This window comes from Anthonomus grandis, chromosome 19 (genome assembly GCF_022605725.1).
Source record: "Anthonomus grandis grandis chromosome 19, icAntGran1.3, whole genome shotgun sequence".
Lineage (NCBI taxonomy): Eukaryota > Metazoa > Arthropoda > Insecta > Coleoptera > Curculionidae > Anthonomus > Anthonomus grandis.
The window spans coordinates 3,757,735-3,783,870 of NC_065564.1; the positions used below are offsets into that span (position 1 = coordinate 3,757,735).

At 36.2% G+C, this 26,136-nt stretch overlaps 1 protein-coding gene across 10 annotated transcripts in view; it reads right to left on the reverse strand.

The window, feature by feature from the left end:
* Positions 1-26,136, reverse strand: part of LOC126747680 (calcineurin-binding protein cabin-1-like) — a 67,606-nt gene that overhangs the window by 1,382 nt on the left and 40,088 nt on the right. For 8 of the 10 annotated variants that reach the window (XM_050456454.1, XM_050456463.1, XM_050456456.1 and 5 more), the window contains 5 exons: positions 23,928-24,261; positions 22,801-22,993; positions 7,913-8,715; positions 3,013-3,382; positions 1,005-2,687 (listed from right to left, as the gene is read on the reverse strand). In XM_050456454.1, coding sequence (XP_050312411.1) covers positions 1,005-2,687; positions 3,013-3,382; positions 7,913-8,715; positions 22,801-22,993; positions 23,928-24,261 — 3,383 coding nt within the window. The remainder of the gene's footprint in view (positions 1-1,004; positions 2,688-3,012; positions 3,383-7,912; positions 8,716-22,800; positions 22,994-23,927; positions 24,262-26,136) is intronic. The other 2 variants (XM_050456459.1, XM_050456461.1) reach the window with 2 other exon arrangements.

Here is a 26,136-nt window from a genome sequence, read left to right on the forward strand (position 1 = left end):
AAATTTTTGCACCATTTTTAGTTTCTAAGTAAATGGAACATTCTAGAACATTCTAATCTAAGTTTCAACATTTTTAGTCCGATGAGCAGCATGTAATAATTTTTTTTCAAATACCTTATCAAAGGAAAACAAAAAATTACATTTACAAGTTTGACCAGCTCTAGTTTCGGTTCTAGCTAGAATTTTTGCACCATTTTTGGTTTCTAAGTAAATGGAACATTCTAGAATATTCTAATCTAAGTTTCAACATTTTTAATCCAATGAGCAGCGTGCAATAATTTTTTTTTCAAATACCTTATCAAAGAAAAACAAAAAATTAGATTTACAAGTTTCACCAGCTCTAGTTTCGGTTCTAGCTAGAATTTTTGCACCATTTTTGGTTTCTAAGTAAATGGAACATTCTAGAATATTCTAGTATGAGCTGGAACATTTTTAGTCCAGTGAGATGCGTACAATAATTTTTTTTCAAATACCTTGTCAAAGAAAAATAAAAATTTACATTTACAACTTTGACAAGCTCTAGCTCCGGTTTGAGTTAAAAAATTTGTAAAAATAACCCTTTTTTGTATAAAACAGACATTTTAGAACATTCTACTAAAAAATAGAATAATTTTAGACCACTGAACTACGTGTAATATTTTTTTCTTGAATACCCAATTGAAAATTTACATTATGAACTTTGACAAGCTCTAGCTCCAATTTAACTGAAAAATTTGCTAAAAATAATCTTCTTCTGGATAAAACAGACATTTTAGAACGCTATACTTAAAACTAAAACAATTCTGGACCAATGAGCTGCGTGTAAGATATATTTTTCAAATACCTTATCAAAAATTGACATTATCAACGTTGACAAGCTCTAGCTGCGCATAGAGCAAAAACATAACCTAAAAAACCATAATTCCGCATAAATCAGAAACCATTTGACGCCATTTCGTTCGAGACTTTTCAATTCACCCCCACCAACAACCAAAAAAAAAACAAAAACAAAAAAAATCACTCACCTGACTGATGGACACCCCGGAATCTGCGCCGCCGCCAAACCGAGGCGGCAACGGCGCGTGCGCAAACACAGGGGGCGGCACCGTCGCCGCCGACAAACTCAACCCGGCGGGCAGTTTCAACTGTTCGACCGGCGACGACCCGAACTTGACCGGTTGCCCGGCGAACTTCGGTTTATTGTAAATGTCCGCCTCGATGATGATACTCTTCATCATCTGCTCCTTCTTCTTGTCCGCCAGTTTTTCCTGCAGGGTTTTCCCCGGGCTGCCGCCCTTCGCGGGACTGACCGATTGGGGAGGGGGCGGAGTCACCACCACACTCGGCAACACCGGATGCATCGTTGCCGAGTGCGCGGTGGTAATCGTCGGCACGTAGGCGGCCTTTGGTTTGGAGGCGGACGTGTGCGCGGATTTCGGTTTGTAACTCGAAGACTTGGCAACGTCGTGGCTTTGCGAATGCGCAGGCTTGGGGGCGGTTTTCGTGCCAGCGGATTTGGCGATGTCGATGCTTAGCGAGGCCGAATGCGCAGGCTTAGGAGCGCTTTTTGGGCTGGTAGTCGATTTGGGGATGTCGATGCTTAATGAGGTCGAATGCGCAGGCTTAGGAGCGGTAGACTTGGCAGCGTCGAGGCTCGTTGAGTGCGCAAGCTTGAAGGCCGATTTGGCAATGTCGCCGCCTAATGAATAGGGGCGTGCCGGCTTAGGAGTGTAACTGGCAGGTTTGGCTATGAAGCTTGAAGTGTTAGGGGCATCGTTGCCGAGTTTGGGCTTGTAACTAACAGATTTCGTTACGTCGATGATGTTTTTGTAGGTGGAGCTAGTAACGTCCGAGCTGGTGATGGTCGAAGTGTAAGTGGGTTTAGGCTTATACGTCATAGGCTTGGAAGAGGAGTAATTAATGGAAGTTTTAGCTTGGACGCTAGTGGGGAACTTGGGAGTCCCCAAACTGGAGGGTAAAGTGGTCACCGGGGTGATAGACAAGTTCGGACGATCCTTAATCACGCTTTTGTCCTCTTTGGGTTTGTTTTGGGCCGATACCCGCTCGAGGATTTTCAACTGCTCGGCACTGAGGCCTCCCCCGGGGGGTTTAAAGAGCGACTGATTCAAAAATCCGCTGGTCTGCGTGAAAAACTGATTCACAAACGCCTGCGACACCGCCGGATTGTTCAACTGCCCCGACGAGAACAAACTGGTCAATTGCTGTAGCTCGTTTATGCTCATATTCTGGCTGTACTGCTTGATCAGCTGTTCCTGATACTGTTTCAAGTACTCGTAGTTCAAGTTGCTGTAGTCCTGCCAAGGGGCGGAGCCGTACTTGGGACGGGGCGGTTTCTGTTGCCCCGGTACCTTCGGGAGAGGGGGGCGACCTCTGGGGCGGCCCACGGTGGGCGGTTTTAAGACGGGCGAGGGGGCGAAGGTGCCGGGGGTCGGAAGTACCGGGGCGGCAGCTTGTCCCGGGTTCCGTTGAGTTAAAGTGGGGGCGGGTGGTTTCGGTTTTTCCACCGGACGGTACTGGACGCAGAACTTTATGGCCAGGTCCAGTACGTTTACGTTTTCGGGGATTTTTTCTTTGATGAAGTTTTTGTAGGCGTCCGTTAAGAGGGCGCCGAAGACGCCCTCTTTATTAGGTATATGTTTCTGCACCCTACGGTAAACCCTATAGAGGTCGTTCAGTAGCTTAGTAACCTGAAAGAGAATTATGATCTCGTAACGTTTGGAGCAAAAACGGTACCCTGGCAACGGCCCACCCAAGGAACACACGATAGTTAAATAAACTCTATTTTTGGTTTACACTAGACGTACCTTTTTGGTTGCACTTCAACTATAGATATCGGGTTAAATGTCCGCGTGATATACCTTGAAGAATTTAATATTATATTTTTTTCACGTTTTACTCGAAAACCTTAAGTTTATGTGAGAAGACTACAGATATAAAAAATCATTGAATAAATATATCTTTAACGACAATAACGTATGATGTGTTACTTGGGCAATTAACAATAACACCTACCTGCGCGTTAGGCATATCGGGTACGCCCTTGATCTGCCCCCTAAAACTCTGGACGCACATGTCCATCGCCTGATTGGCGAATCCGACGCGATCGCTGTCTTTGATGTAGATCTTGTCACGATTGGGCGTTTTGCGCAGCTGCAGGTGCACATCGATCAGGGTCTTGGTGTCGTTCGTGTGGCGCAACACTTGCAGCACGAGCGACACGCAGCGGTTCATGTGCGCGGCCAGCGAGCCCGGCCGGTCGATCTCCGTAGAGGGGATGCGCCAAATGCCGTTGAAGAAGTTGCGCGCGGTACGATCGGAGAAGAGGCCGGACACTTGGGTGTCGTCTTTGCATTTGTACTCGTGCAGCAGCAACAGTTTGCACCTTAAACGGGAGGAATTGTGCTGGTTTTCAAATGTCAAGGAAGATCAGCAAGTTAATAGATCGGAAAAATTATTTATTAAAATTCAGGGTGCATCGAGAAGCTCAACAGCTATTTTGATGCCTGTCAACTCCGGGTAAAGGAGGAGGGTTCTGAGGTTAGGTTAGGAACCGGCCTTGGGTAAAAAACTAGAACTGCTCACACGACGACTCGGCAAGATTATGGAAAAAACGATGTCAAAGACGAGAACTACTATAAATAGCCACATGGAATGTTACATCACTAACGAATAAACATCAAGAAATAATAATAAAGTTAAAAAACCATAAAATGTGCATTGTCTGAGACAAAAAAGACAGGCAAAGGAAATTTGAAAATAGCAGAGTATACAGATAGATTCAAAAGTAACCTGCATCCTTTCGGAGGCGTAATCCTGACATAAAAAAAAATTCTTATAAACATGGGACCGCAAACGCTTCCTAAGGGAGTTATTCCCCTTTTAATAAGACACCTTAAAGACGATTTTTTCTCCATACCTTTAAAACCGTTTACAATAAAATGTTGAAAATTGGTGTACTGTAAAAAATTAGATAGTAGTTAAAATATTAAATAAAAAAAAAATTAAAATTATAGTCAGTAGCGTCACATACGGGAGTAGGTATGGGTTAAAACGTCCCTATTTCTTTTACTCTCTGGATTATTGATATTTCTATGTCTTTTTGTTTCTTTGTTCAGAACTATTTGCTTTTAGTATCCCCTGATGATGGACACCGCTGTGTCCGAAACATGTCGTCGATGATCTTAAAAAACTGAATCATGCTTAATAAATAAGATTTCAGCTCTATGCACTTTTCCCAGCGATGTTTTATTAAGTTCGATACCCTTTTTATAATAAGAACTGTCTTGCGCCTCGAAATAGCCATTAACTGCAGACATCACTTCTTCATCGTTGGAAAATCTTTGACCACTGAGCCAGTTTGGAAACAGAAAATAATCCGAGGGGGCCAAATCTGCATGAGGTAGCAATTCGAACTTTAATTCGTTAATTTTGGCCCTTGCAATAACGGATTTGTGAGCTGATGCATTGTCTTGATGAAACAACACTTTCTTCTTAACCAAATGCGGCCGTTTTTGCTTGATTTCTTCGCTCAAACGTGGCAATAAGTTCGCATAATACTCGCCATTGATAGTTTTACCTTTTTCAAGATAGTCAATGAAAATTATCCCTCGCGCCCATGGACCCATGTTTCATCCATGGTTATAAAACGATGCAAAAATTCTGCTTTGTTGCTATTAAAATTCGCTAAACACTCAATTTAAACATCTTCACGACACTGTTTTTGCTCGAGTGTGAGCAAACGTGGCACCCATCTTGCACACAGCTTTCTCATGTCAAAATTTCCAGTTAATATACGATGTACCGCACTTTTTGAAATGCCTACTATGTCCGCTAGCTCGCGCACTTTCAGTCGACGATCATCCAGTACCACTTTGTGAATTTTCTTTCAAATTTCTGGAGTCGTCAGCTCATTTGGTCGATTACTGCGATGCTCGTCGTGGCAGCTCGTACGGCCTCGTTTAAACTCTACTATCCAATATTTTACCGTTATTAACGAAGGACCATACTCACCCAGAGTAACTATTGTTTGAGCGCACAAAATAAATAAAAAATAGGGGTGCCAATATTTGGTTAAACCATGAGAACCATTGGACAATCGGGCCTTTTTTTAGTTTTATTTAATTATGGTAAATATGACTTTTTTTTCTATAAAATTGATTTAATTTTTCGAAAATAATCTTTAACGATTTAAAAATTTTTATTCAATACCAACTAATGGGTAGTTTGAAAGAGCTCGTCCATAATCTCAAAGAGACCTGCGTAAGTAGAGAAAAAATAAAAAATCCTAAGTCTCGGTCTCAATTTTTTTAATATTTTGAGACCGACATTTAGGGTTTTTTATTTTTTTCCCATTAGGTAGTTTACCTACTTTATTTATTGTTTTGTTCTTGAGTGAGTTTCTATATTTTTTTTAAATTTATAAACGAATATTATTATTATTATTATTATTATTAACTAATCTCAGTTGATTAAGTTATTAACTTTAATGTTTAAAAAGCGCAAACATAATATTAAAATCTAAGAATTTCTTCTTTGTTTATTTGTGAATATATTTATTTAATTTAGGGGTATATGTTACTATGACTGGAAACAATTGTAAAGTTATTTATTGCTAATAAAAAATACTATTATTATTACTTAAAATTTGAACGAGAAGAGAATGTAGTATTATCGAGTTTTAATTTGGGTTTTTTTTGTTAATCTAATGCCTATAATAGCGATTCAAAAAACATTAACATTGTTTTGCTTACATCGCACAGCCATTAAATCAATTAACAAAAAAAGGCGTAGATTTTAAATGGACTAGAGAATGTAATGAGTCTTTTGAAAAGTTAAAAAGCATGCTCGTACAACCACCTCTACTACAGTATCCAGATTTTTCTCCAGATAATGAATTCATTTTAAGAACCGATGCCAGTGGCATGGCTTTGGGATGTGTTTTTTGGTCAAATGCAAATAATAAACCAATAGCCTATGCTTCTAGAGCCTTAAATAAATCAGAGAAAAATTACGCCACGATAGAGAAAGAGTTGTTGGCAATTGTCTGGGCCGTTAAACATTTTAGGCCTTATTTATTCGCAAGAAAGTTTAAAATTTTATCAGACCATAAACCGTTAATTTATTTGTTTAGTATGGTTAACCCATCTAATAGGTTAACAAAATTTAGACTTTTATTAGAGGAATATGATTTTACAGTGGAATACGTTAAAGGAGCGGTAGGAGCAGAGCATAATATTAAAATCCGACGACCTTAAAGAAATGACTAATAAAATACATGAAAAAATTTATGTAATGACAAGAGCACAAGCGAAAAAAGCGGAAGCTTAGAATTTAAATCATAATGTTTCTTCAGGCAACAGGCTTGATCAGCCTGTTGTAGTAGAAATATTAAAACCACCAAAACATTCAATTGAGTTAAAATCGGTACCGAAAACAAAATTAACGACATTAAAAAGTAATTACCTAGGTAGAAATGTAGAAAAGAAAAATAACGTTAATAAATATGAAAATATATTTTATGATGAAAGTTTGCAAACAATTCTTATTAACCAGAATTATGGAACAATGTCTGACTTAGGTGAGTCATTGCTTAATCCGGATAAAATGTGTACACAAAATAATATTGAAAATTTAATTTTACTAAAAAATTAAGAAAATTATAAAATGCTAAGTGATTTAAAGAGAGTTAAAAATATTCTATGTAAAACGTCTTTAAAAATGTATGTCTTAAAAGACATTCAAAAAATTACAAATCCTGAATTAATACAGATTATATTAAACGACTACCATACCCTTCCCACGGGAGGACATACAGGAGTCAAATTATTAAGAAATGCTATTTTTGGCCAGGAATGATGCAGAGGGATGTCAAAAGTTTTGTAAAAAGGTGCGATGAATGTCAAAGATATAAACACTCAAAACCTAATAAAACCCCCTTGACAATAACTACGACGGCCTCTGCAGCCTTCCAGAAAGTCTTGATTTGGTAGGCCCTGTAGTATGGAAGTATCACCCAGTATAACAAATATTGTGTAAATAGGAATCTACTATAATGTAATAATACATTAACCAATTCTGTTTGGCAAAACATTATAATGTCTCGTAAGCGTTATCATCATAAACCAGGTCAACGGGAAGTTCAACGATCCTTGGATGTAGCTTTTTGAAATATCATTATAGATCCCACTTAACCCTAAGAAGGTTGTTTCATTTTACCCTATGTCTTCCCACGAGGACTAAATCATACTTTACTACATGGCGCAGGATATAAAGGATAAAAATTAAAAAAAAAAAGAGAAGAAAAACGATGTTGGTGGACAAAAGAAGAAAATAGTTCCGATAATCTTAAAAAATGGAAAACGCCAAGTCTAAGGAGGAAATAGTTATTAACCAGGCTTCAAATGGAGATGCTAGAAGCGAAATATCAAAAACGGGGGTTTTCACTTTCAGAATGCCTTTTGGTAATTCTAGTAATTTATACACACATAATATTGAAATAAATATCGAACCGATTACTGAAGTTGGAGTTTCGATGCTCTGCTTTGTGATTAAAATCTAAGAAGTTATTTCTTTTTTGTTTATTCGTGAATATATTCATTTAATATATGACTGCAAACTATTGTGTAATGTTATTTATTGTTAATAAAAAAATATTATTATTATTATTACTTAAAATTTGCGAACGAAAATGTAGTATTATTAAGTTTTCTTTTTAATTTGGGTTTTCTTTGTCAATCTTATGCCTATAATAATAGCGATTCAAAAAAACATTAAAATAGTTTAATCGCCGACAAACACAGATTCTTGATCCACATTGATGGCAAAATATGTTTGGTATTAGGTAAACAATTAAGTTGTATATATAATAAATAAATAAATAAATATTTCGATAATAACAATAATAATAACTTACCTGGAATAATCCTTCATGCCCTTGTAGTGAAAAAAAGCGTGCGCCAACCGATAGAGGGCCTTGTAGTTCTGCGCCAACCTGGTGACGCACACCTCGAGGCCCCGCACGCACTCCTCGACCAACAGCAGCGTCTCGCTCGACGACAGATTCTCGCTCGTTTCCGCGCTCGACGACGACGACGACGACGACGAGTCGCTCGAACTGTCCGACTCGTCGTTGTCGCTGCCCGAGCTGTCCGTCTCGCTCGCGCTACTGTCGGACGACGAGCTGTCGCTCGACTCGCGTTGCGCGACGACGGTTTTCGCTTCGTTCATCGTCTCCTCCATCATTTTATCCAGTAAAGTTTGCACGTCTTTTTGAGGCGGAGGAGGCGGCGGTGGCGGCGACTCCTCCTCCGAGTCCGAAATAACGATGTCGACCACCTCCGGTTCGACGATCGAACAGTCGGGATCCTCGGCTTTTGCCTCGGTTGCCTCGGCGTGCCTCAGCAGGCGCTCGACGACCTCTTTAACGACTTCCGCGTCGTTTTCGTCGTCGGATTTTAACGTGCTGACGAATTGGTCTTGGTAAGTTGTAACGGGTGTTGTTTGGGTGTAACGTTTCGCGGTGGCCCCTAGGGTTTTCCGAAACAGGGCGCCCAAACTGTGACTGATCGGTTTGCCCTCGTGCAGTTCCAGGTATTTTAAGATTGACGCGTGCACCCTGTAGTGCAGCTCCAGGGCCTCCACCGAGAGATGCTGGGGGTTGTTGTAGTTTATTTTCGGGGGGTACTCGGCTTTGTTCTCGTGCAAGAGGTTGGAGGCCTGGGAAGGTGATGATAAGTGAGTTCCGAGCGAGAGAGAAGTGAGGAGACTGATCTGTATGCTACCCGAAAATCGACTAGTTGCCACATTGGGGCTGTTGGTCGTAGAGGGTCGACCTCACTCTGATTGGTTGAACCCACCTTTTGATAATGTTATTGTTATACAGGAGTAAAATTTCTCAAAAGTAGACGTCCAAAGTTACATACATTTATTGGCATTGAAAACCACATGTCTCTGAACCCAATTCCTGTTCTATTTAACTTAGAGTGTTGATTTAAAAAGCACCAGGAAGCAAAACATTAATTCTAATGATCCACAACGTCTCAAAGACCTACTCCCAAAAAAACCTTAAAATTTGGACAAATTTCGATTTTTTTCACCCAAAAACCACATGATTTAGGACCCAATTCCTTTTCTATTCAACTTAGAGTGCTGATTTAAAAAGCACCAGAAAGCAAAACTTTAACTCTAATAATCCACAACGTTTCAAAGACCTACTCCCAAAAAAACCTTAAAATTTGGACAAATTTCGTTTTTTTTCACCCAAAAACCACATGATTTAGGACCCAATTCCTGTTCTATTTAACTTAGAGTGCTGATTTAAAAAGCACCAGGAAGCAAAACATTAATTCTAATGATCCACAACGTTTCAAAGACCTACTCCCAAAAAAACCTAAAAATTTGGACAAATTTCGGTTTTTTTCACCCAAAAACCACATGATTTAGGACCCAATTCCTGTGCTATTCAACTTAGAGTGCTGATTTAAAAAGCACCAGGAAGCAAAACATTAATTCTAATGATCCACAACGTCTCAAAGACCTACTCCCAAAAAAACCTTAAAATTTGGACAAATTTCGGTTTTTTTCACCCAAAAACCACATGATTTAGGACCCAATTCCTGTGCTATTCAACTTAGAGTGCTGATTTAAAAAGCACCAGGAAGCAAAACATTAATTCTAATGATCCACAACGTTTCAAAGACCTACTCCCAAAAAAACCTAAAAATTTGGACAAATTTCGGTATTTTTCACCCAAAAACCACATGATTTAGGACCCAATTCCTGTTCTATTTAACTTAGAGTGCTGATTTAAAAAGCACCAGGAAGCAAAACATTAATTCTAATGATCCACAACGTTTCAAAGACCTACTCCCAAAAAAACCTAAAAATTTGGACAAATTTCGGTTTTTTTCACCCAAAAACCACATGATTTAGGACCCAATTCCTGTTCTATTTAACTTAGAGTGCTGATTTAAAAAGCACCAGGAAGCAAAACATTAATTCTAATGATCCACAACGTCTCAAAGACCTACTCCCAAAAAAACCTTAAAATTTGGACAAATTTCGGTTTTTTTCACCCAAAAACCACATGATTTAGGACCCAATTCCTGTGCTATTCAACTTAGAGTGCTGATTTAAAAAGCACCAGGAAGCAAAACATTAATTCTAATGATCCACAACGTTTCAAAGACCTACTCCCAAAAAAACCTAAAAATTTGGACAAATTTCGGTATTTTTCACCCAAAAACCACATGATTTAGGACCCAATTCCTGTTCTATTTAACTTAGAGTGCTGATTTAAAAAGCACCAGGAAGCAAAACATTAATTCTAATGATCCACAACGTTTCAAAGACCTACTCCCAAAAAAACCTAAAAATTTGGACAAATTTCGGTTTTTTTCACCCAAAAACCACATGATTTAGGACCCAATTCCTGTGCTATTCAACTTAGAGTGCTGATTTAAAAAGCACCAGGAAGCAAAACATTAATTCTAATGATCCACAACGTTTCAAAGACCTACTCCCAAAAAAACCTAAAAATTTGGACAAATTTCGGTATTTTTCACCCAAAAACCACATGATTTAGGACCCAATTCCTGTTCTATTTAACTTAGAGTGCTGATTTAAAAAGCACCAGGAAGCAAAACATTAATTCTAATGATCCACAACGTTTCAAAGACCTACTCCCAAAAAAACCTAAAAATTTGGACAAATTTCGGTATTTTTCACCCAAAAACCACATGATTTAGGACCCAATTCCTGTTCTATTTAACTTAGAGTGCTGATTTAAAAAGCACCAGGAAGCAAAACATTAATTCTAATGATCCACAACGTTTCAAAGACCTACTCCCAAAAAAACCTAAAAATTTGGACAAATTTCGGTTTTTTTCACCCAAAAACCACATGATTTAGGACCCAATTCCTGTGCTATTCAACTTAGAGTGCTGATTTAAAAAGCACCAGGAAGCAAAACATTAATTCTAATGATCCACAACGTTTCAAAGACCTACTCCCAAAAAAACCTAAAAATTTGGACAAATTTCGGTTTTTTTCACCCAAAAACCACATGATTTAGGACCCAATTCCTGTTCTATTCAACTTAGAGTGCTGATTTAAAAAGCACCAGGAAGCAAAACATTAAGTCTAATGATCCACAACGTTTCAAAGACCTACTCCCAAAAAAACCTAAAAATTTGGACAAATTTCGGTATTTTTCACCCAAAAACCACATGATTTAGGACCCAATTCCTGTTCTATTTAACTTAGAGTGCTGATTTAAAAAGCACCAGGAAGCAAAACATTAATTCTAATGATCCACAACGTTTCAAAGACCTACTCCCAAAAAAACCTTAAAATTTGGACAAATTTCGTTTTTTTTCACCCAAAAACCACATGATTTAGGACCCAATTCCTGTGCTATTCAACTTAGAGTGCTGATTTAAAAAGCACCAGGAAGCAAAACATTAAGTCTAATGATCCACAACGTTTCAAAGACCTACTCCCAAAAAAACCTAAAAATTTGGACAAATTTCGGTATTTTTCACCCAAAAACCACATGATTTAGGACCCAATTCCTGTTCTATTTAACTTAGAGTGCTGATTTAAAAAGCACCAGGAAGCAAAACATTAAGTCTAATGATCCACAACGTTTCAAAGACCTACTCCCAAAAAAACCTAAAAATTTGGACAAATTTCGGTATTTTTCACCCAAAAACCACATGATTTAGGACCCAATTCCTGTTCTATTTAACTTAGAGTGCTGATTTAAAAAGCACCAGGAAGCAAAACATTAAGTCTAATGATCCACAACGTTTCAAAGACCTACTCCCAAAAAAACCTTAAAATTTGGACAAATTTCGGTTTTTTTCACCCAAAAACCACATGATTTAGGACCCAATTCCTGTTCTATTTAACTTAGAGTGCTGATTTAAAAAGCACCAGGAAGCAAAACATTAAGTCTAATGATCCACAACGTTTCAAAGACCTACTCCCAAAAAAACCTAAAAATTTGGACAAATTTCGGTATTTTTCACCCAAAAACCACATGATTTAGGACCCAATTCCTGTTCTATTTAACTTAGAGTGCTGATTTAAAAAGCACCAGGAAGCAAAACATTAAGTCTAATGATCCACAACGTTTCAAAGACCTACTCCCAAAAAAACCTAAAAATTTGGACAAATTTCGGTATTTTTCACCCAAAAACCACATGATTTAGGACCCAATTCCTGTTCTATTTAACTTAGAGTGCTGATTTAAAAAGCACCAGGAAGCAAAACATTAAGTCTAATGATCCACAACGTTTCAAAGACCTACTCCCAAAAAAACCTTAAAATTTGGACAAATTTCGGTATTTTTCACCCAAAAACCACATGATTTAGGACCCAATTCCTGTTCTATTTAACTTAGAGTGCTGATTTAAAAAGCACCAGGAAGCAAAACATTAATTCTAATGATCCACAACGTTTCAAAGACCTACTCCCAAAAAAACCTAAAAATTTGGACAAATTTCGGTTTTTTTCACCCAAAAACCACATGATTTAGGACCCAATTCCTGTTCTATTTAACTTAGAGTGCTGATTTAAAAAGCACCAGGAAGCAAAACATTAATTCTAATGATCCACAACGTCTCAAAGACCTACTCCCAAAAAAACCTTAAAATTTGGACAAATTTCGGTTTTTTTCACCCAAAAACCACATGATTTAGGACCCAATTCCTGTGCTATTCAACTTAGAGTGCTGATTTAAAAAGCACCAGGAAGCAAAACATTAATTCTAATGATCCACAACGTTTCAAAGACCTACTCCCAAAAAAACCTAAAAATTTGGACAAATTTCGGTATTTTTCACCCAAAAACCACATGATTTAGGACCCAATTCCTGTTCTATTTAACTTAGAGTGCTGATTTAAAAAGAACACATCTCGTGAGAGTTAATGATCCACAACGTTTCAAAGACCTACTCCCAAAAAAACCTAAAAATTTGGACAAATTTCGGTTTTTTTTCACCCAAAAACCACATGATTTAGGACCCAATTCCTGTGCTATTCAACTTAGAGTGCTGATTTAAAAAGCACCAGGAAGCAAAACATTAATTCTAATGATCCACAACGTTTCAAAGACCTACTCCCAAAAAAACCTAAAAATTTGGACAAATTTCGGTATTTTTCACCCAAAAACCACATGATTTAGGACCCAATTCCTGTTCTATTTAACTTAGAGTGCTGATTTAAAAAGCACCAGGAAGCAAAACATTATTCTAATGATCCACAACGTTTCAAAGACCTACTCCCAAAAAAACCTAAAAATTTGGACAAATTTCGGTATTTTTCACCCAAAAACCACATGATTTAGGACCCAATTCCTGTTCTATTTAACTTAGAGTGCTGATTTAAAAAGCACCAGGAAGCAAAACATTAATTCTAATGATCCACAACGTTTCAAAGACCTACTCCCCACAACGTTTCAAAGACCTACTCCCAAAAAAACCTAAAAATTTGGACAAATTTCGGTTTTTTTCACCCAAAAACCACATGATTTAGGACCCAATTCCTGTGCTATTCAACTTAGAGTGCTGATTTAAAAAGCACCAGGAAGCAAAACATTAATTCTAATGATCCACAACGTTTCAAAGACCTACTCCCAAAAAAACCTAAAAATTTGGACAAATTTCGGTTTTTTTCACCCAAAAACCACATGATTTAGGACCCAATTCCTGTTCTATTCAACTTAGAGTGCTGATTTAAAAAGCACCAGGAAGCAAAACATTAAGTCTAATGATCCACAACGTTTCAAAGACCTACTCCCAAAAAAACCTAAAAATTTGGACAAATTTCGGTATTTTTCACCCAAAAACCACATGATTTAGGACCCAATTCCTGTTCTATTTAACTTAGAGTGCTGATTTAAAAAGCACCAGGAAGCAAAACATTAATTCTAATGATCCACAACGTTTCAAAGACCTACTCCCAAAAAAACCTTAAAATTTGGACAAATTTCGGTATTTTTCACCCAAAAACCACATGATTTAGGACCCAATTCCTGTTCTATTTAACTTAGAGTGCTGATTTAAAAAGCACCAGGAAGCAAAACATTAATTCTAATGATCCACAACGTTTCAAAGACCTACTCCCAAAAAAACCTAAAAATTTGGACAAATTTCGGTATTTTTCACCCAAAAACCACATGATTTAGGACCCAATTCCTGTTCTATTTAACTTAGAGTGCTGATTTAAAAAGCACCAGGAAGCAAAACATTAATTCTAATGATCCACAACGTTTCAAAGACCTACTCCCAAAAAAACCTAAAAATTTGGACAAATTTCGGTATTTTTCACCCAAAAACCACATGATTTAGGACCCAATTCCTGTTCTATTTAACTTAGAGTGCTGATTTAAAAAGCACCAGGAAGCAAAACATTAATTCTAATGATCCACAACGTTTCAAAGACCTACTCCCAAAAAAACCTAAAAATTTGGACAAATTTCGGTTTTTTTCACCCAAAAACCACATGATTTAGGACCCAATTCCTGTGCTATTCAACTTAGAGTGCTGATTTAAAAAGCACCAGGAAGCAAAACATTAATTCTAATGATCCACAACGTTTCAAAGACCTACTCCCAAAAAAACCTAAAAATTTGGACAAATTTCGGTTTTTTTCACCCAAAAACCACATGATTTAGGACCCAATTCCTGTTCTATTCAACTTAGAGTGCTGATTTAAAAAGCACCAGGAAGCAAAACATTAAGTCTAATGATCCACAACGTTTCAAAGACCTACTCCCAAAAAAACCTAAAAATTTGGACAAATTTCGGTATTTTTCACCCAAAAACCACATGATTTAGGACCCAATTCCTGTTCTATTTAACTTAGAGTGCTGATTTAAAAAGCACCAGGAAGCAAAACATTAATTCTAATGATCCACAACGTTTCAAAGACCTACTCCCAAAAAAACCTTAAAATTTGGACAAATTTCGTTTTTTTTCACCCAAAAACCACATGATTTAGGACCCAATTCCTGTGCTATTCAACTTAGAGTGCTGATTTAAAAAGCACCAGGAAGCAAAACATTAAGTCTAATGATCCACAACGTTTCAAAGACCTACTCCCAAAAAAACCTAAAAATTTGGACAAATTTCGGTATTTTTCACCCAAAAACCACATGATTTAGGACCCAATTCCTGTTCTATTTAACTTAGAGTGCTGATTTAAAAAGCACCAGGAAGCAAAACATTAAGTCTAATGATCCACAACGTTTCAAAGACCTACTCCCAAAAAAACCTAAAAATTTGGACAAATTTCGGTATTTTTCACCCAAAAACCACATGATTTAGGACCCAATTCCTGTTCTATTTAACTTAGAGTGCTGATTTAAAAAGCACCAGGAAGCAAAACATTAAGTCTAATGATCCACAACGTTTCAAAGACCTACTCCCAAAAAAACCTTAAAATTTGGACAAATTTCGGTTTTTTTCACCCAAAAACCACATGATTTAGGACCCAATTCCTGTTCTATTTAACTTAGAGTGCTGATTTAAAAAGCACCAGGAAGCAAAACATTAAGTCTAATGATCCACAACGTTTCAAAGACCTACTCCCAAAAAAACCTAAAAATTTGGACAAATTTCGGTATTTTTCACCCAAAAACCACATGATTTAGGACCCAATTCCTGTTCTATTTAACTTAGAGTGCTGATTTAAAAAGCACCAGGAAGCAAAACATTAAGTCTAATGATCCACAACGTTTCAAAGACCTACTCCCAAAAAAACCTAAAAATTTGGACAAATTTCGGTATTTTTCACCCAAAAACCACATGATTTAGGACCCAATTCCTGTTCTATTTAACTTAGAGTGCTGATTTAAAAAGCACCAGGAAGCAAAACATTAAGTCTAATGATCCACAACGTTTCAAAGACCTACTCCCAAAAAAACCTTAAAATTTGGACAAATTTCGGTATTTTTCACCCAAAAACCACATGATTTAGGACCCAATTCCTGTTCTATTTAACTTAGAGTGCTGATTTAAAAAGCACCAGGAAGCAAAACATTAAGTCTAATGATCCACAACGTTTCAAAGACCTACTCCCAAAAAAACCTTAAAATTTGGACAAATTTCGGTTTTTTTCACCCAAAAACCACATGACTTAGGACCCAATTCCTGTTCTATTCAACTTAGAGTGCTGATTTAAAAAGCACCAGGAAGCAAAACATAAAGTCTAATGATCCACAACGTTTCAAAGACCTACTCCCAAAAAAACCTAAAAATTTGGACAAATTTCGGTATTTTTCACCCAAAAACCACATGATTTAGGACCCAATTCCTGTTCTATTTAACTTAGAGTGCTGATTTAAAAAGCACCAGGAAGCAAAACATTAAGTCTAATGATCCACAACGTTTCAAAGACCTACTCCCAAAAAAACCTAAAAATTTGGACAAATTTCGGTATTTTTCACCCAAAAACCACATGATTTAGGACCCAATTCCTGTTCTATTTAACTTAGAGTGCTGATTTAAAAAGCACCAGGAAGCAAAACATTAAGTCTAATGATCCACAACGTTTCAAAGACCTACTCCCAAAAAAACCTTAAAATTTGGACAAATTTCGATTTTTTTTCACTCAAAAACACATGATTTAGGACCCAATTCCTGTTCTATTTAACTTAGAGTGTTGATTTAAAAAGCACCAGGAAGCAAAACATTAAGTCTAATGATCCACAACGTTTCAAAGACCTACTCCCAAAAAAACCTTAAAATTTGGACAAATTTCGGTTTTTTTCACCCAAAAACCACATGACTTAGGACCCAATTCCTGTTCTATTCAACTTAGAGTGTTGATTTAAAAAGCACCAGGAAGCAAAACATTAAGTCTAATGATCCACAACGTTTCAAAGACCTACTCCCAAAAAAAACCTTAAAATTTGGACAAATTTCGATTTTTTTCACTCAAAAACACATGATTTAGGACCCAATTCCTGTTCTATTTAACTTAGAGTGCTGATTTAAAAAGCACCAGGAAGCAAAACATTAAGTCTAATGATCCACAACGTTTCAAAGACCTACTCCCAAAAAAACCTTAAAATTTGGACAAATTTCGGTTTTTTTCACCCAAAAACCACATGACTTAGGACCCAATTCCTATTCTATTCAACTTAGAGTGTTGATTTAAAAAGCACCAGGAAGCAAAACATTAAGTCTAATGATCCCACAACGTTTCAAAGACCTACTCCCAAAAAAACCTTAAAATTTGGACAAATTTCGATTTTTTTCACTCAAAAACACATGATTTAGGACCCAATTCCTGTTCTATTCAACTTAGAGTGCTGATTTAAAAAGCACCAGAAAGCAAAACATTAATTCAAATGATCCACAACGTTTCAAAGACCTACTCCCAAAAAAACCCAAAAATTTGGAGAAATTTCGGTTTTTTTTCACCCAAAAACACATGATTTAGGACCCAATTCCTGTTCTATTTAACTTAGAGTGTTGATTTAAAAAGCACCAGGAAGCAAAACATTAAGTCTAATGATCCACAACGTTTCAAAGACCTACTCCCAAAAAAACCTTAAAATTTGGACAAATTTCGGTTTTTTTCACCCAAAAACCACATGACTTAGGACCCAATTCCTGTTCTATTCAACTTAGAGTGTTGATTTAAAAAGCACCAGGAAGCAAAACATTAAGTCTAATGATCCACAACGTTTCAAAGACCTACTCCCAAAAAAACCTTAAAATTTGGACAAATTTCGATTTTTTTCACTCAAAAACACATGATTTAGGACCCAATTCCTGTTCTATTTAACTTAGAGTGTTGATTTAAAAAGCACCAGGAAGCAAAACATTAATTCAAATGATCCACAACGTTTCAAAGACCTACTCTCAAAAAAACCTAAAAATTTGGACAAATTTCGTTTTTTTTCACTCAAAAACACATGATTTAGGACCCAATTCCTGTTCTATTCAACTTAGAGTGCTGATTTAAAAAGCACCAGAAAGCAAAACATTAATTCAAATGATCCACAACGTTTCAAAGACCTACTCTCAAAAAAACCTAAAAATTTGGACAAATTTCGTTTTTTTTCACTCAAAAACACATGATTTAGGACCCAATTCCTGTTCTATTCAACTTAGAGTGCTGATTTAAAAAGCACCAGAAAGCAAAACATTAATTCAAATGATCCACAACGTTTCAAAGACCTACTCTCAAAAAAACCTAAAAATTTGGACAAATTTCGTTTTTTTTTCACTCAAAAACACATGATTTAGGACCCAATTCCTGTTCTATTCAACTTAGAGTGCTGATTTAAAAAGCACCAGAAAGCAAAACATTAATTCAAATGATCCACAACGTTTCAAAGACCTACTCCCAAAAAAACCCAAAAATTTGGAGAAATTTCGGTTTTTTTTCACCCAAAAACACATGATTTAGGACCCAATTCCTGTTCTATTCAACTTAGAGTGCTGATTTAAAAAGCACCAGAAAGCAAAACATTAATTCAAATGATCCACAACGTTTCAAAGACCTACTCTCAAAAAAAACCTAAAAATTTGGACAAATTTCGTTTTTTTTTCACTCAAAAACACATGATTTAGGACCCAATTCCTGTTCTATTCAACTTAGAGTGCTGATTTAAAAAGCACCAGAAAGCAAAACATTAATTCAAATGATCCACAACGTTTCAAAGACCTACTCTCAAAAAAACCTAAAAATTTGGACAAATTTCGTTTTTTTTCACTCAAAAACACATGATTTAGGACCCAATTCCTGTTCTATTCAACTTAGAGTGCTGATTTAAAAAGCACCAGAAAGCAAAACATTAATTCAAATGATCCACAACGTTTCAAAGACCTACTCCCAAAAAAACCTTAAAATTTGGACAAATTTCGTTTTTTTTCACTCAAAAACACATGATTTAGGACCCAATTCCTGTTCTATTCAACTTAGAGTGCTGATTTAAAAAGCACCAGAAAGCAAAACATTAATTCAAATGATCCACAACGTTTCAAAGACCTACTCTCAAAAAAACCTAAAAATTTGGACAAATTTCGTTTTTTTTCACTCAAAAACACATGATTTAGGACCCAATTCCTGTTCTATTCAACTTAGAGTGCTGATTTAAAAAGCACCAGAAAGCAAAACATTAATTCAAATGATCCACAACGTTTCAAAGACCTACTCTCAAAAAAACCTAAAAATTTGGACAAATTTCGTTTTTTTTCACTCAAAAACACATGATTTAGGACCCAATTCCTGTTCTATTCAACTTAGAGTGCTGATTTAAAAAGCACCAGAAAGCAAAACATTAATTCAAATGATCCACAACGTTTCAAAGACCTACTCCCAAAAAAACCTTAAAATTTGGACAAATTTCGGTTTTTTTCACCCAAAAACCACATGACTTAGGACCCAATTCCTGTTCTATTCAACTTAGAGTGTTGATTTAAAAAGCACCAGGAAGCAAAACATTAAGTCTAATGATCCACAACGTTTCAAAGACCTACTCCCAAAAAAACCTTAAAATTTGGACAAATTTCGATTTTTTTCACTCAAAAACACATGATTTAGGACCCAATTCCTGTTCTATTTAACTTAGAGTGTTGATTTAAAAAGCACCAGGAAGCAAAACATTAATTCAAATGATCCACAACGTTTCAAAGACCTACTCTCAAAAAAACCTAAAAATTTGGACAAATTTCGTTTTTTTTTCACTCAAAAACACATGATTTAGGACCCAATTCCTGTTCTATTCAACTTAGAGTGCTGATTTAAAAAGCACCAGAAAGCAAAACATTAATTCAAATGATCCACAACGTTTCAAAGACCTACTCTCAAAAAAACCTAAAAATTTGGACAAATTTCGTTTTTTTTCACTCAAAAACACATGATTTAGGACCCAATTCCTGTTCTATTCAACTTAGAGTGCTGATTTAAAAAGCACCAGAAAGCAAAACATTAATTCAAATGATCCACAACGTTTCAAAGACCTACTCTCAAAAAAACCTTAAAATTTGGACAAATTTCGTTTTTTTTCACTCAAAAACACATGATTTAGGACCCAATTCCTGTTCTATTCAACTTAGAGTGCTGATTTAAAAAGCACCAGAAAGCAAAACATTAATTCAAATGATCCACAACGTTTCAAAGACCTACTCCCAAAAAAACCTTAAAATTTGGACAAATTTCGTTTTTTTTCACTCAAAAACACATGATTTAGGACCCAATTCCTGTTCTATTCAACTTAGAGTGCTGATTTAAAAAGCACCAGAAAGCAAAACATTAATTCAAATGATCCACAACGTTTCAAAGACCTACTCCCAAAAAAACCCAAAAATTTGGAGAAATTTCGGTTTTTTTCACCCAAAAACACATGATTTAGGACCCAATTCCTGTTCTATTCAACTTAGAGTGCTGATTTAAAAAGCACCAGAAAGCAAAACATTAATTCAAATGATCCACAACGTTTCAAAGACCTACTCCCAAAAAAACCCAAAAATTTGGAGAAATTTCGGTTTTTTTCACTCAAAAACACATGATTTAGGACCCAATTCCTGTTCTATTCAACTTAGAGTGCTGATTTAAAAAGCACCAGAAAGCAAAACATTAATTCAAATGATCCACAACGTTTCAAAGACCTACTCCCAAAAAAACCTAAAAATTTGGACAAATTTCGTTTTTTTTCACTCAAAAACACATGATTTAGGACCCAATTCCTGTTCTATTCAACTTAGAGTGCTGATTTAAAAAGCACCAGAAAGCAAAACATTAATTCAAATGATCCACAACGTTTCAAAGACCTACTCCCAAAAAAACCTAAAAATTTGGACAAATTTCGGTATTTTTCACTCAAAAACCACATGATTCAGGACCCAATTCCTGTTCTATTTAACTTAGAGTGCTGATTTAAAAAGCACCAGAAAGCAAAACATTAATTCTAATGATCCACAACGTTTCAAAGACCTACTCCCAAAAAAACCTAAAAATTTGGACAAATTTCGGTATTTTTCACTCAAAAACCACATGATTCAGGACCCAATTCCTGTTCTATTCAACTTAGAGTACTGATTTAAAAAGCACCAGAAAGCAAAACATTAATTCTAATGATCCACAACGTTTCAAAGACCTACTCCCAAAAAAACCTTAAAATTTGGACAAATTTCGGTATTTTTCACTCAAAAACCACATGATTTAGGACCCAATTCCTGTACTATTTAACTTAGAGTGCTGATTTAAAAAGCACCAGGAAGCAAAACATTAATTCTAATGATCTACAACGTTTCAAAGACCTACTCCCAAAAAAACCTAAAAATTTGGACAAATTTCGGTATTTTTCACTCAAAACCACATGATTCAGGACCCAATTCCTGTTCTATTTAACTTAGAGTGCTGATTTAAAAAGCACCAGAAAGCAAAACATTAATTCTAATGATCCACAACGTTTTAAAGACCTACTCCCAAAAAAACCTTAAAATTTGGACAAATTTCGGTTTTTTTCACCCAAAAACCACATGATTTAGGACCCAATTCCTGTTCTATTCAACTTAGAGTGCTGATTTAAAAAGCACCAGAAAGCAAAACATTAATTCTAATGATCCACAACGTTTCAAAGACCTACTCCCAAAAAAACCTAAAAATTTGGACAAATTTCGGTTTTTTTCACCCAAAAACCACATGATTTAGGACCCAATTCCTGTTCTATTCAACTTAGAGTACTGATTTAAAAAGCACCAGAAAGCAAAACATTAATTCTAATGATCCACAACGTTTCAAAGACCTACTCCCAAAAAAACCTAAAAATTTGGACAAATTTCGGTATTTTTCACTCAAAACCACATGATTCAGGACCCAATTCCTGTTCTATTTAACTTAGAGTGCTGATTTAAAAAGCACCAGAAAGCAAAACATTAATTCTAATGATCCACAACGTTTTAAAGACCTACTCCCAAAAAAACCTTAAAATTTGGACAAATTTCGGTTTTTTTTCACCCAAAAACCACATGATTTAGGACCCAATTCCTGTTCTATTCAACTTAGAGTACTGATTTAAAAAGCACCAGAAAGCAAAACATTAATTCTAATGATCCACAACGTTTCAAAGACCTACTCCCAAAAAAAACCTAAAAATTTGGACAAATTTCGGTATTTTTCACTCAAAAACCACATGATTCAGGACCCAATTCCTGTTCTATTTAACTTAGAGTGCTGATTTAAAAAGCACCAGAAAGCAAAACATTAATTCTAATGATCCACAACGTTTCAAAGACCTACTCCCAAAAAAACCTTAAAATTTGGACAAATTTCGGTATTTTTCACTCAAAAACCACATGATTTAGGACCCAATTCCTGTACTATTTAACTTAGAGTGCTGATTTAAAAAGCACCAGGAAGCAAAACATTAATTCTAATGATCCACAACGTTTCAAAGACCTACTCCCAAAAAAACCTAAAAATTTGGACAAATTTCGGTTTTTTTTCACCCAAAAACCACATGATTTAGGACCCAATTCCTGTTCTATTCAACTTAGAGTGCTGATTTAAAAAACACCAGGAAGCAAAACATTAATTCTAATGATCCACAACGTTTCAAAGACCTACTCTCAAAAAAACCTAAAAATTTGGAGAAATTTCGGTTTTTTTCACTCAAAAACACATGATTTAGGACCCAATTTGCCCAAGGACCCAAAGTGCAGAGTGACGAATCGGAGCGAGGTACTCATCTTCAGCGCCGAGGTGACTACTTTGCGAACCCAGTTATCAAATTCAATTTCGCGTACACGTCAGATCAGCCTCCTTACATCCAGCGTCCTACCTTCGCGTAATATTTCAGGTAGTACGACGGATGTTTGCGACGCTTTTCGGCGATTTTCCCCAGCAAGTAGTACTGGAGCCAGCGCTCGTCCGCCTCGGCGGTATCCTGGATCTCGTAGATCTTTATGGCGTGCTCCAGACTGTTTTCCGCGCTGCACAGGTAGCTCTCCTTTTCCGACTCCAGCAGCTCAAACCTAAAGACAAACCCACTCAGAATAACACGGTTCTGGACTAATATAAGATCGGACGTACTTCTCCATGAGTTACTTATTTTGTTGGGTGTTACCTGGGGCAGGTGAGTTATTTGAGAAATTCGATGAGCGCTGATTTAGGCGTTTGGGACCATGGGATTGGCCTGCGAGATCACCTGATCTTACACCACTTGATTTTTACTTTTAGGGGTAATTTGAAGCAAACGGTTTACAAGACACTGGTAAACAGTAAACAGGAACTACGTCAACGTCAACAAAAAATTCCGATTTTTACAGAAACTTGATTTTATTTCAGAAACTAGCGGTAAAAATCACTAATTTTGACCAACCCTTTATAATTTAGAACAAATTTTTATAGTCAAAATTAATGTACAATACTCCCGTAAATTACGCTCATAATTTCAATTGTCTGCGCGTTCCAGTGCCGTAGTAATAAAAATTTATTTGCAGCTATGTTTTGGTCAAAAAAAATAAAGAAAATAATTAATTTCTCGAAAAAAAACAATAGATGCAGGAACACCTTATACAAAACCAATCATAAAGCGAGAGGGGATGAGAAAATTAAATAATATACAGGGTATTCCATTGTTGGTATAAGCGGCAACGCTAAAAATATTTTTAATCGTTAGATCACTAGCTAAAACCCATGATGCCAAATTTATTTAAAAAATTCTATTTTCCGTTCTTCGTAAAGGTCTAAAAAGGTCTATTATACCTCAAGTAAATTATTGTATTTAAAACTTAAATTAAATTAAAGATATTGTTAAAGATTTAAGTTCGTATCTCTTCTTCTATTCATTATTGGAGCATATGAAATAGTATTTTCCAAATTGATTTTTAACTATAAGTGACCCAACAAAAAGTAAGTAACTCATGATACGCATACGCCACAACAAAACAGATTTTTTTTACGTACTTTTCCATGCTAAAATTTTCGGACTCGAATTTGATCAGGCGGGAGCAGAACGAGTGCACCATGTACTCGAAGGAGCCGCACTCGATCCACAGGATCAAGTTCTCCGGATCGAGTTCGAGCGCTTTACGGAAACAGACTTGGGCGCACTTGGCGCGCTCGAAAAACTCCGACTCGCTCTGGATCTTCTCGCAAAAGTTGAGGGTCTGATCGAGCTGGGCGGCGTAGCTGAGCCCCAGGGAGGCCCACGAGTCCACCCGCATCGGGTTCACGCAGAGGTCCCGCTGGAAGAACTCCACGCAGCGGGCGAACTCTTTTTCTTTGAAGTAGTAGTCGCCTGCGCGGGAGGAGAAGGAGGAATGGTGATGATAATAATAATAATTATTATTGTAATAATAATAATAATAATAATAAACCTTTATTTCCATACTTCAGCCAAGGCAGTCGAGGCATCCGTACTTTCTTAATTATTTTTTTCTGTCATTTATATTAATTTTGCCTTTTGAAGTTTAAGCTTAAATAAATCAAGAACCGGTTAAGCTAGAAAAATGAAATTTATAACAAAGCTAGCTTGGTATGTTGCCTACCGATCTTGAAAGTTTCGGATCATTAGGCCTCATCAGTGCAAAGTTACTTGAGCCAAGGCAGTCGAGGCATCCGTACTTTCTTAATTATTTTTTTTGCTTTTTAAAGTTTAAGCTTAAATAAATCAAGAACTGGTTAAGCTAGAAAAATGAAATTTATAACGAAGCTAGCTTGGTATGTTGCCTACTGATCTTGAAAGTTTCGAATAATTACGCGTCATCAGTTCAGAGTTACTTGAGCCAAGGCAGTCGAGGCATCCGTACTTTCTTAATTATTTTTTTTGCTTTTTAAAGTTTAAGCTTAAATAAATCAAGAACTGGTTAAGCTAGAAAAATGAAATTTATAACAAAGCTAGAGTGGTATGTTGCCTACCGATCTTGAAAGTTTCGGATCATTAGGCCTCATCAGTGCAAAGTTACTTGAGCCAAGGCAGTCGAGGCATCCGTACTTTCTTAATTATTTTTTTCTGTAATTTATTAATTTTGCTTATTGACGTTTAAGCTTAAATAAATCAAGAACTGGTTAAGCTAGAAAAATGAAATTTATAACAAAGCTAGCTTGGTATGTTGCCTACCGATCTTGAAAGTTTCGGAACATTAGGCCTCATCAGTGCAAAGTTATTCTAGCCAAGGCAGTCGAGGCATCCGTACTTTCTTAATTATTTTTTTCTGTAATTTATTAATTTTGCTTTTTGAAGTTTAAGCTTAAATAAATCAAGAACTGGTTAAGCTAGAAAAATGAAATTTATAACGAAGCTAGCTTGGTATGTTGCCTACTGATCTTGAAAGTTTCGAATAATTACGCGTCATCAGTTCAGAGTTACTTGAGCCAAGGCAGTCGAGGCATCCGTACTTTCTTAATTATTTTTTTTGCTTTTTAAAGTTTAAGCTTAAATAAATCAAGAACTGGTTAAGCTAGAAAAATGAAATTTATAACGAAGCTAGCTTGGTATGTTGCCTACTGATCTTGAAAGTTTCGAATAATTACGCGTCATCAGTTCAGAGTTACTTGAGCCAAGGCAGTCGAGGCATCCGTACTTTCTTAATTATTTTTTTTGCTTTTTAAAGTTTAAGCTTAAATAAATCAAGAACTGGTTAAGCTAGAAAAATGAAATTTATAACAAAGCTAGCGTGGTATGTTGCCTACTGATCTTGAAAGTTTCGGAACATTAGGCCTCATCAGTGCAAAGTTACTTGAGTCGAGGCAGTCGAGGCATCCGTACTTTCTTAATTATTTTTTTCTGTAATTTATTAATTTTGCTTTTTGACGTTTAAGCTTAAATAAATCAAGAACCGGTTAAGCTAGAAAAATGAAATTTATAAGAAAGCTAGCTTGGTATGTTGCCTACCGATCTTGAAAGTTTCGGAACATTAGGCCTCATCAACGCAAAGTTACTTGAGCCAAGGCAGTCGAGGCATCCGTACTTCCTTAATTATTTTTTTCTGTAATTTATTAATTTTGCTTTTTGAAGTTTAAGCTTAAATAAATCAAGAACTGATTAAGCTAAAAAAACGAAATTTATAACAAAGCTAGCTTGGTATGTTGCCTACCGATCTTGAAAGTTTCGGATCATTAGGCCTCATCAGTTCAAAGTTACTTGAGCCAAGGCAGTCGAGGCATCCGTACT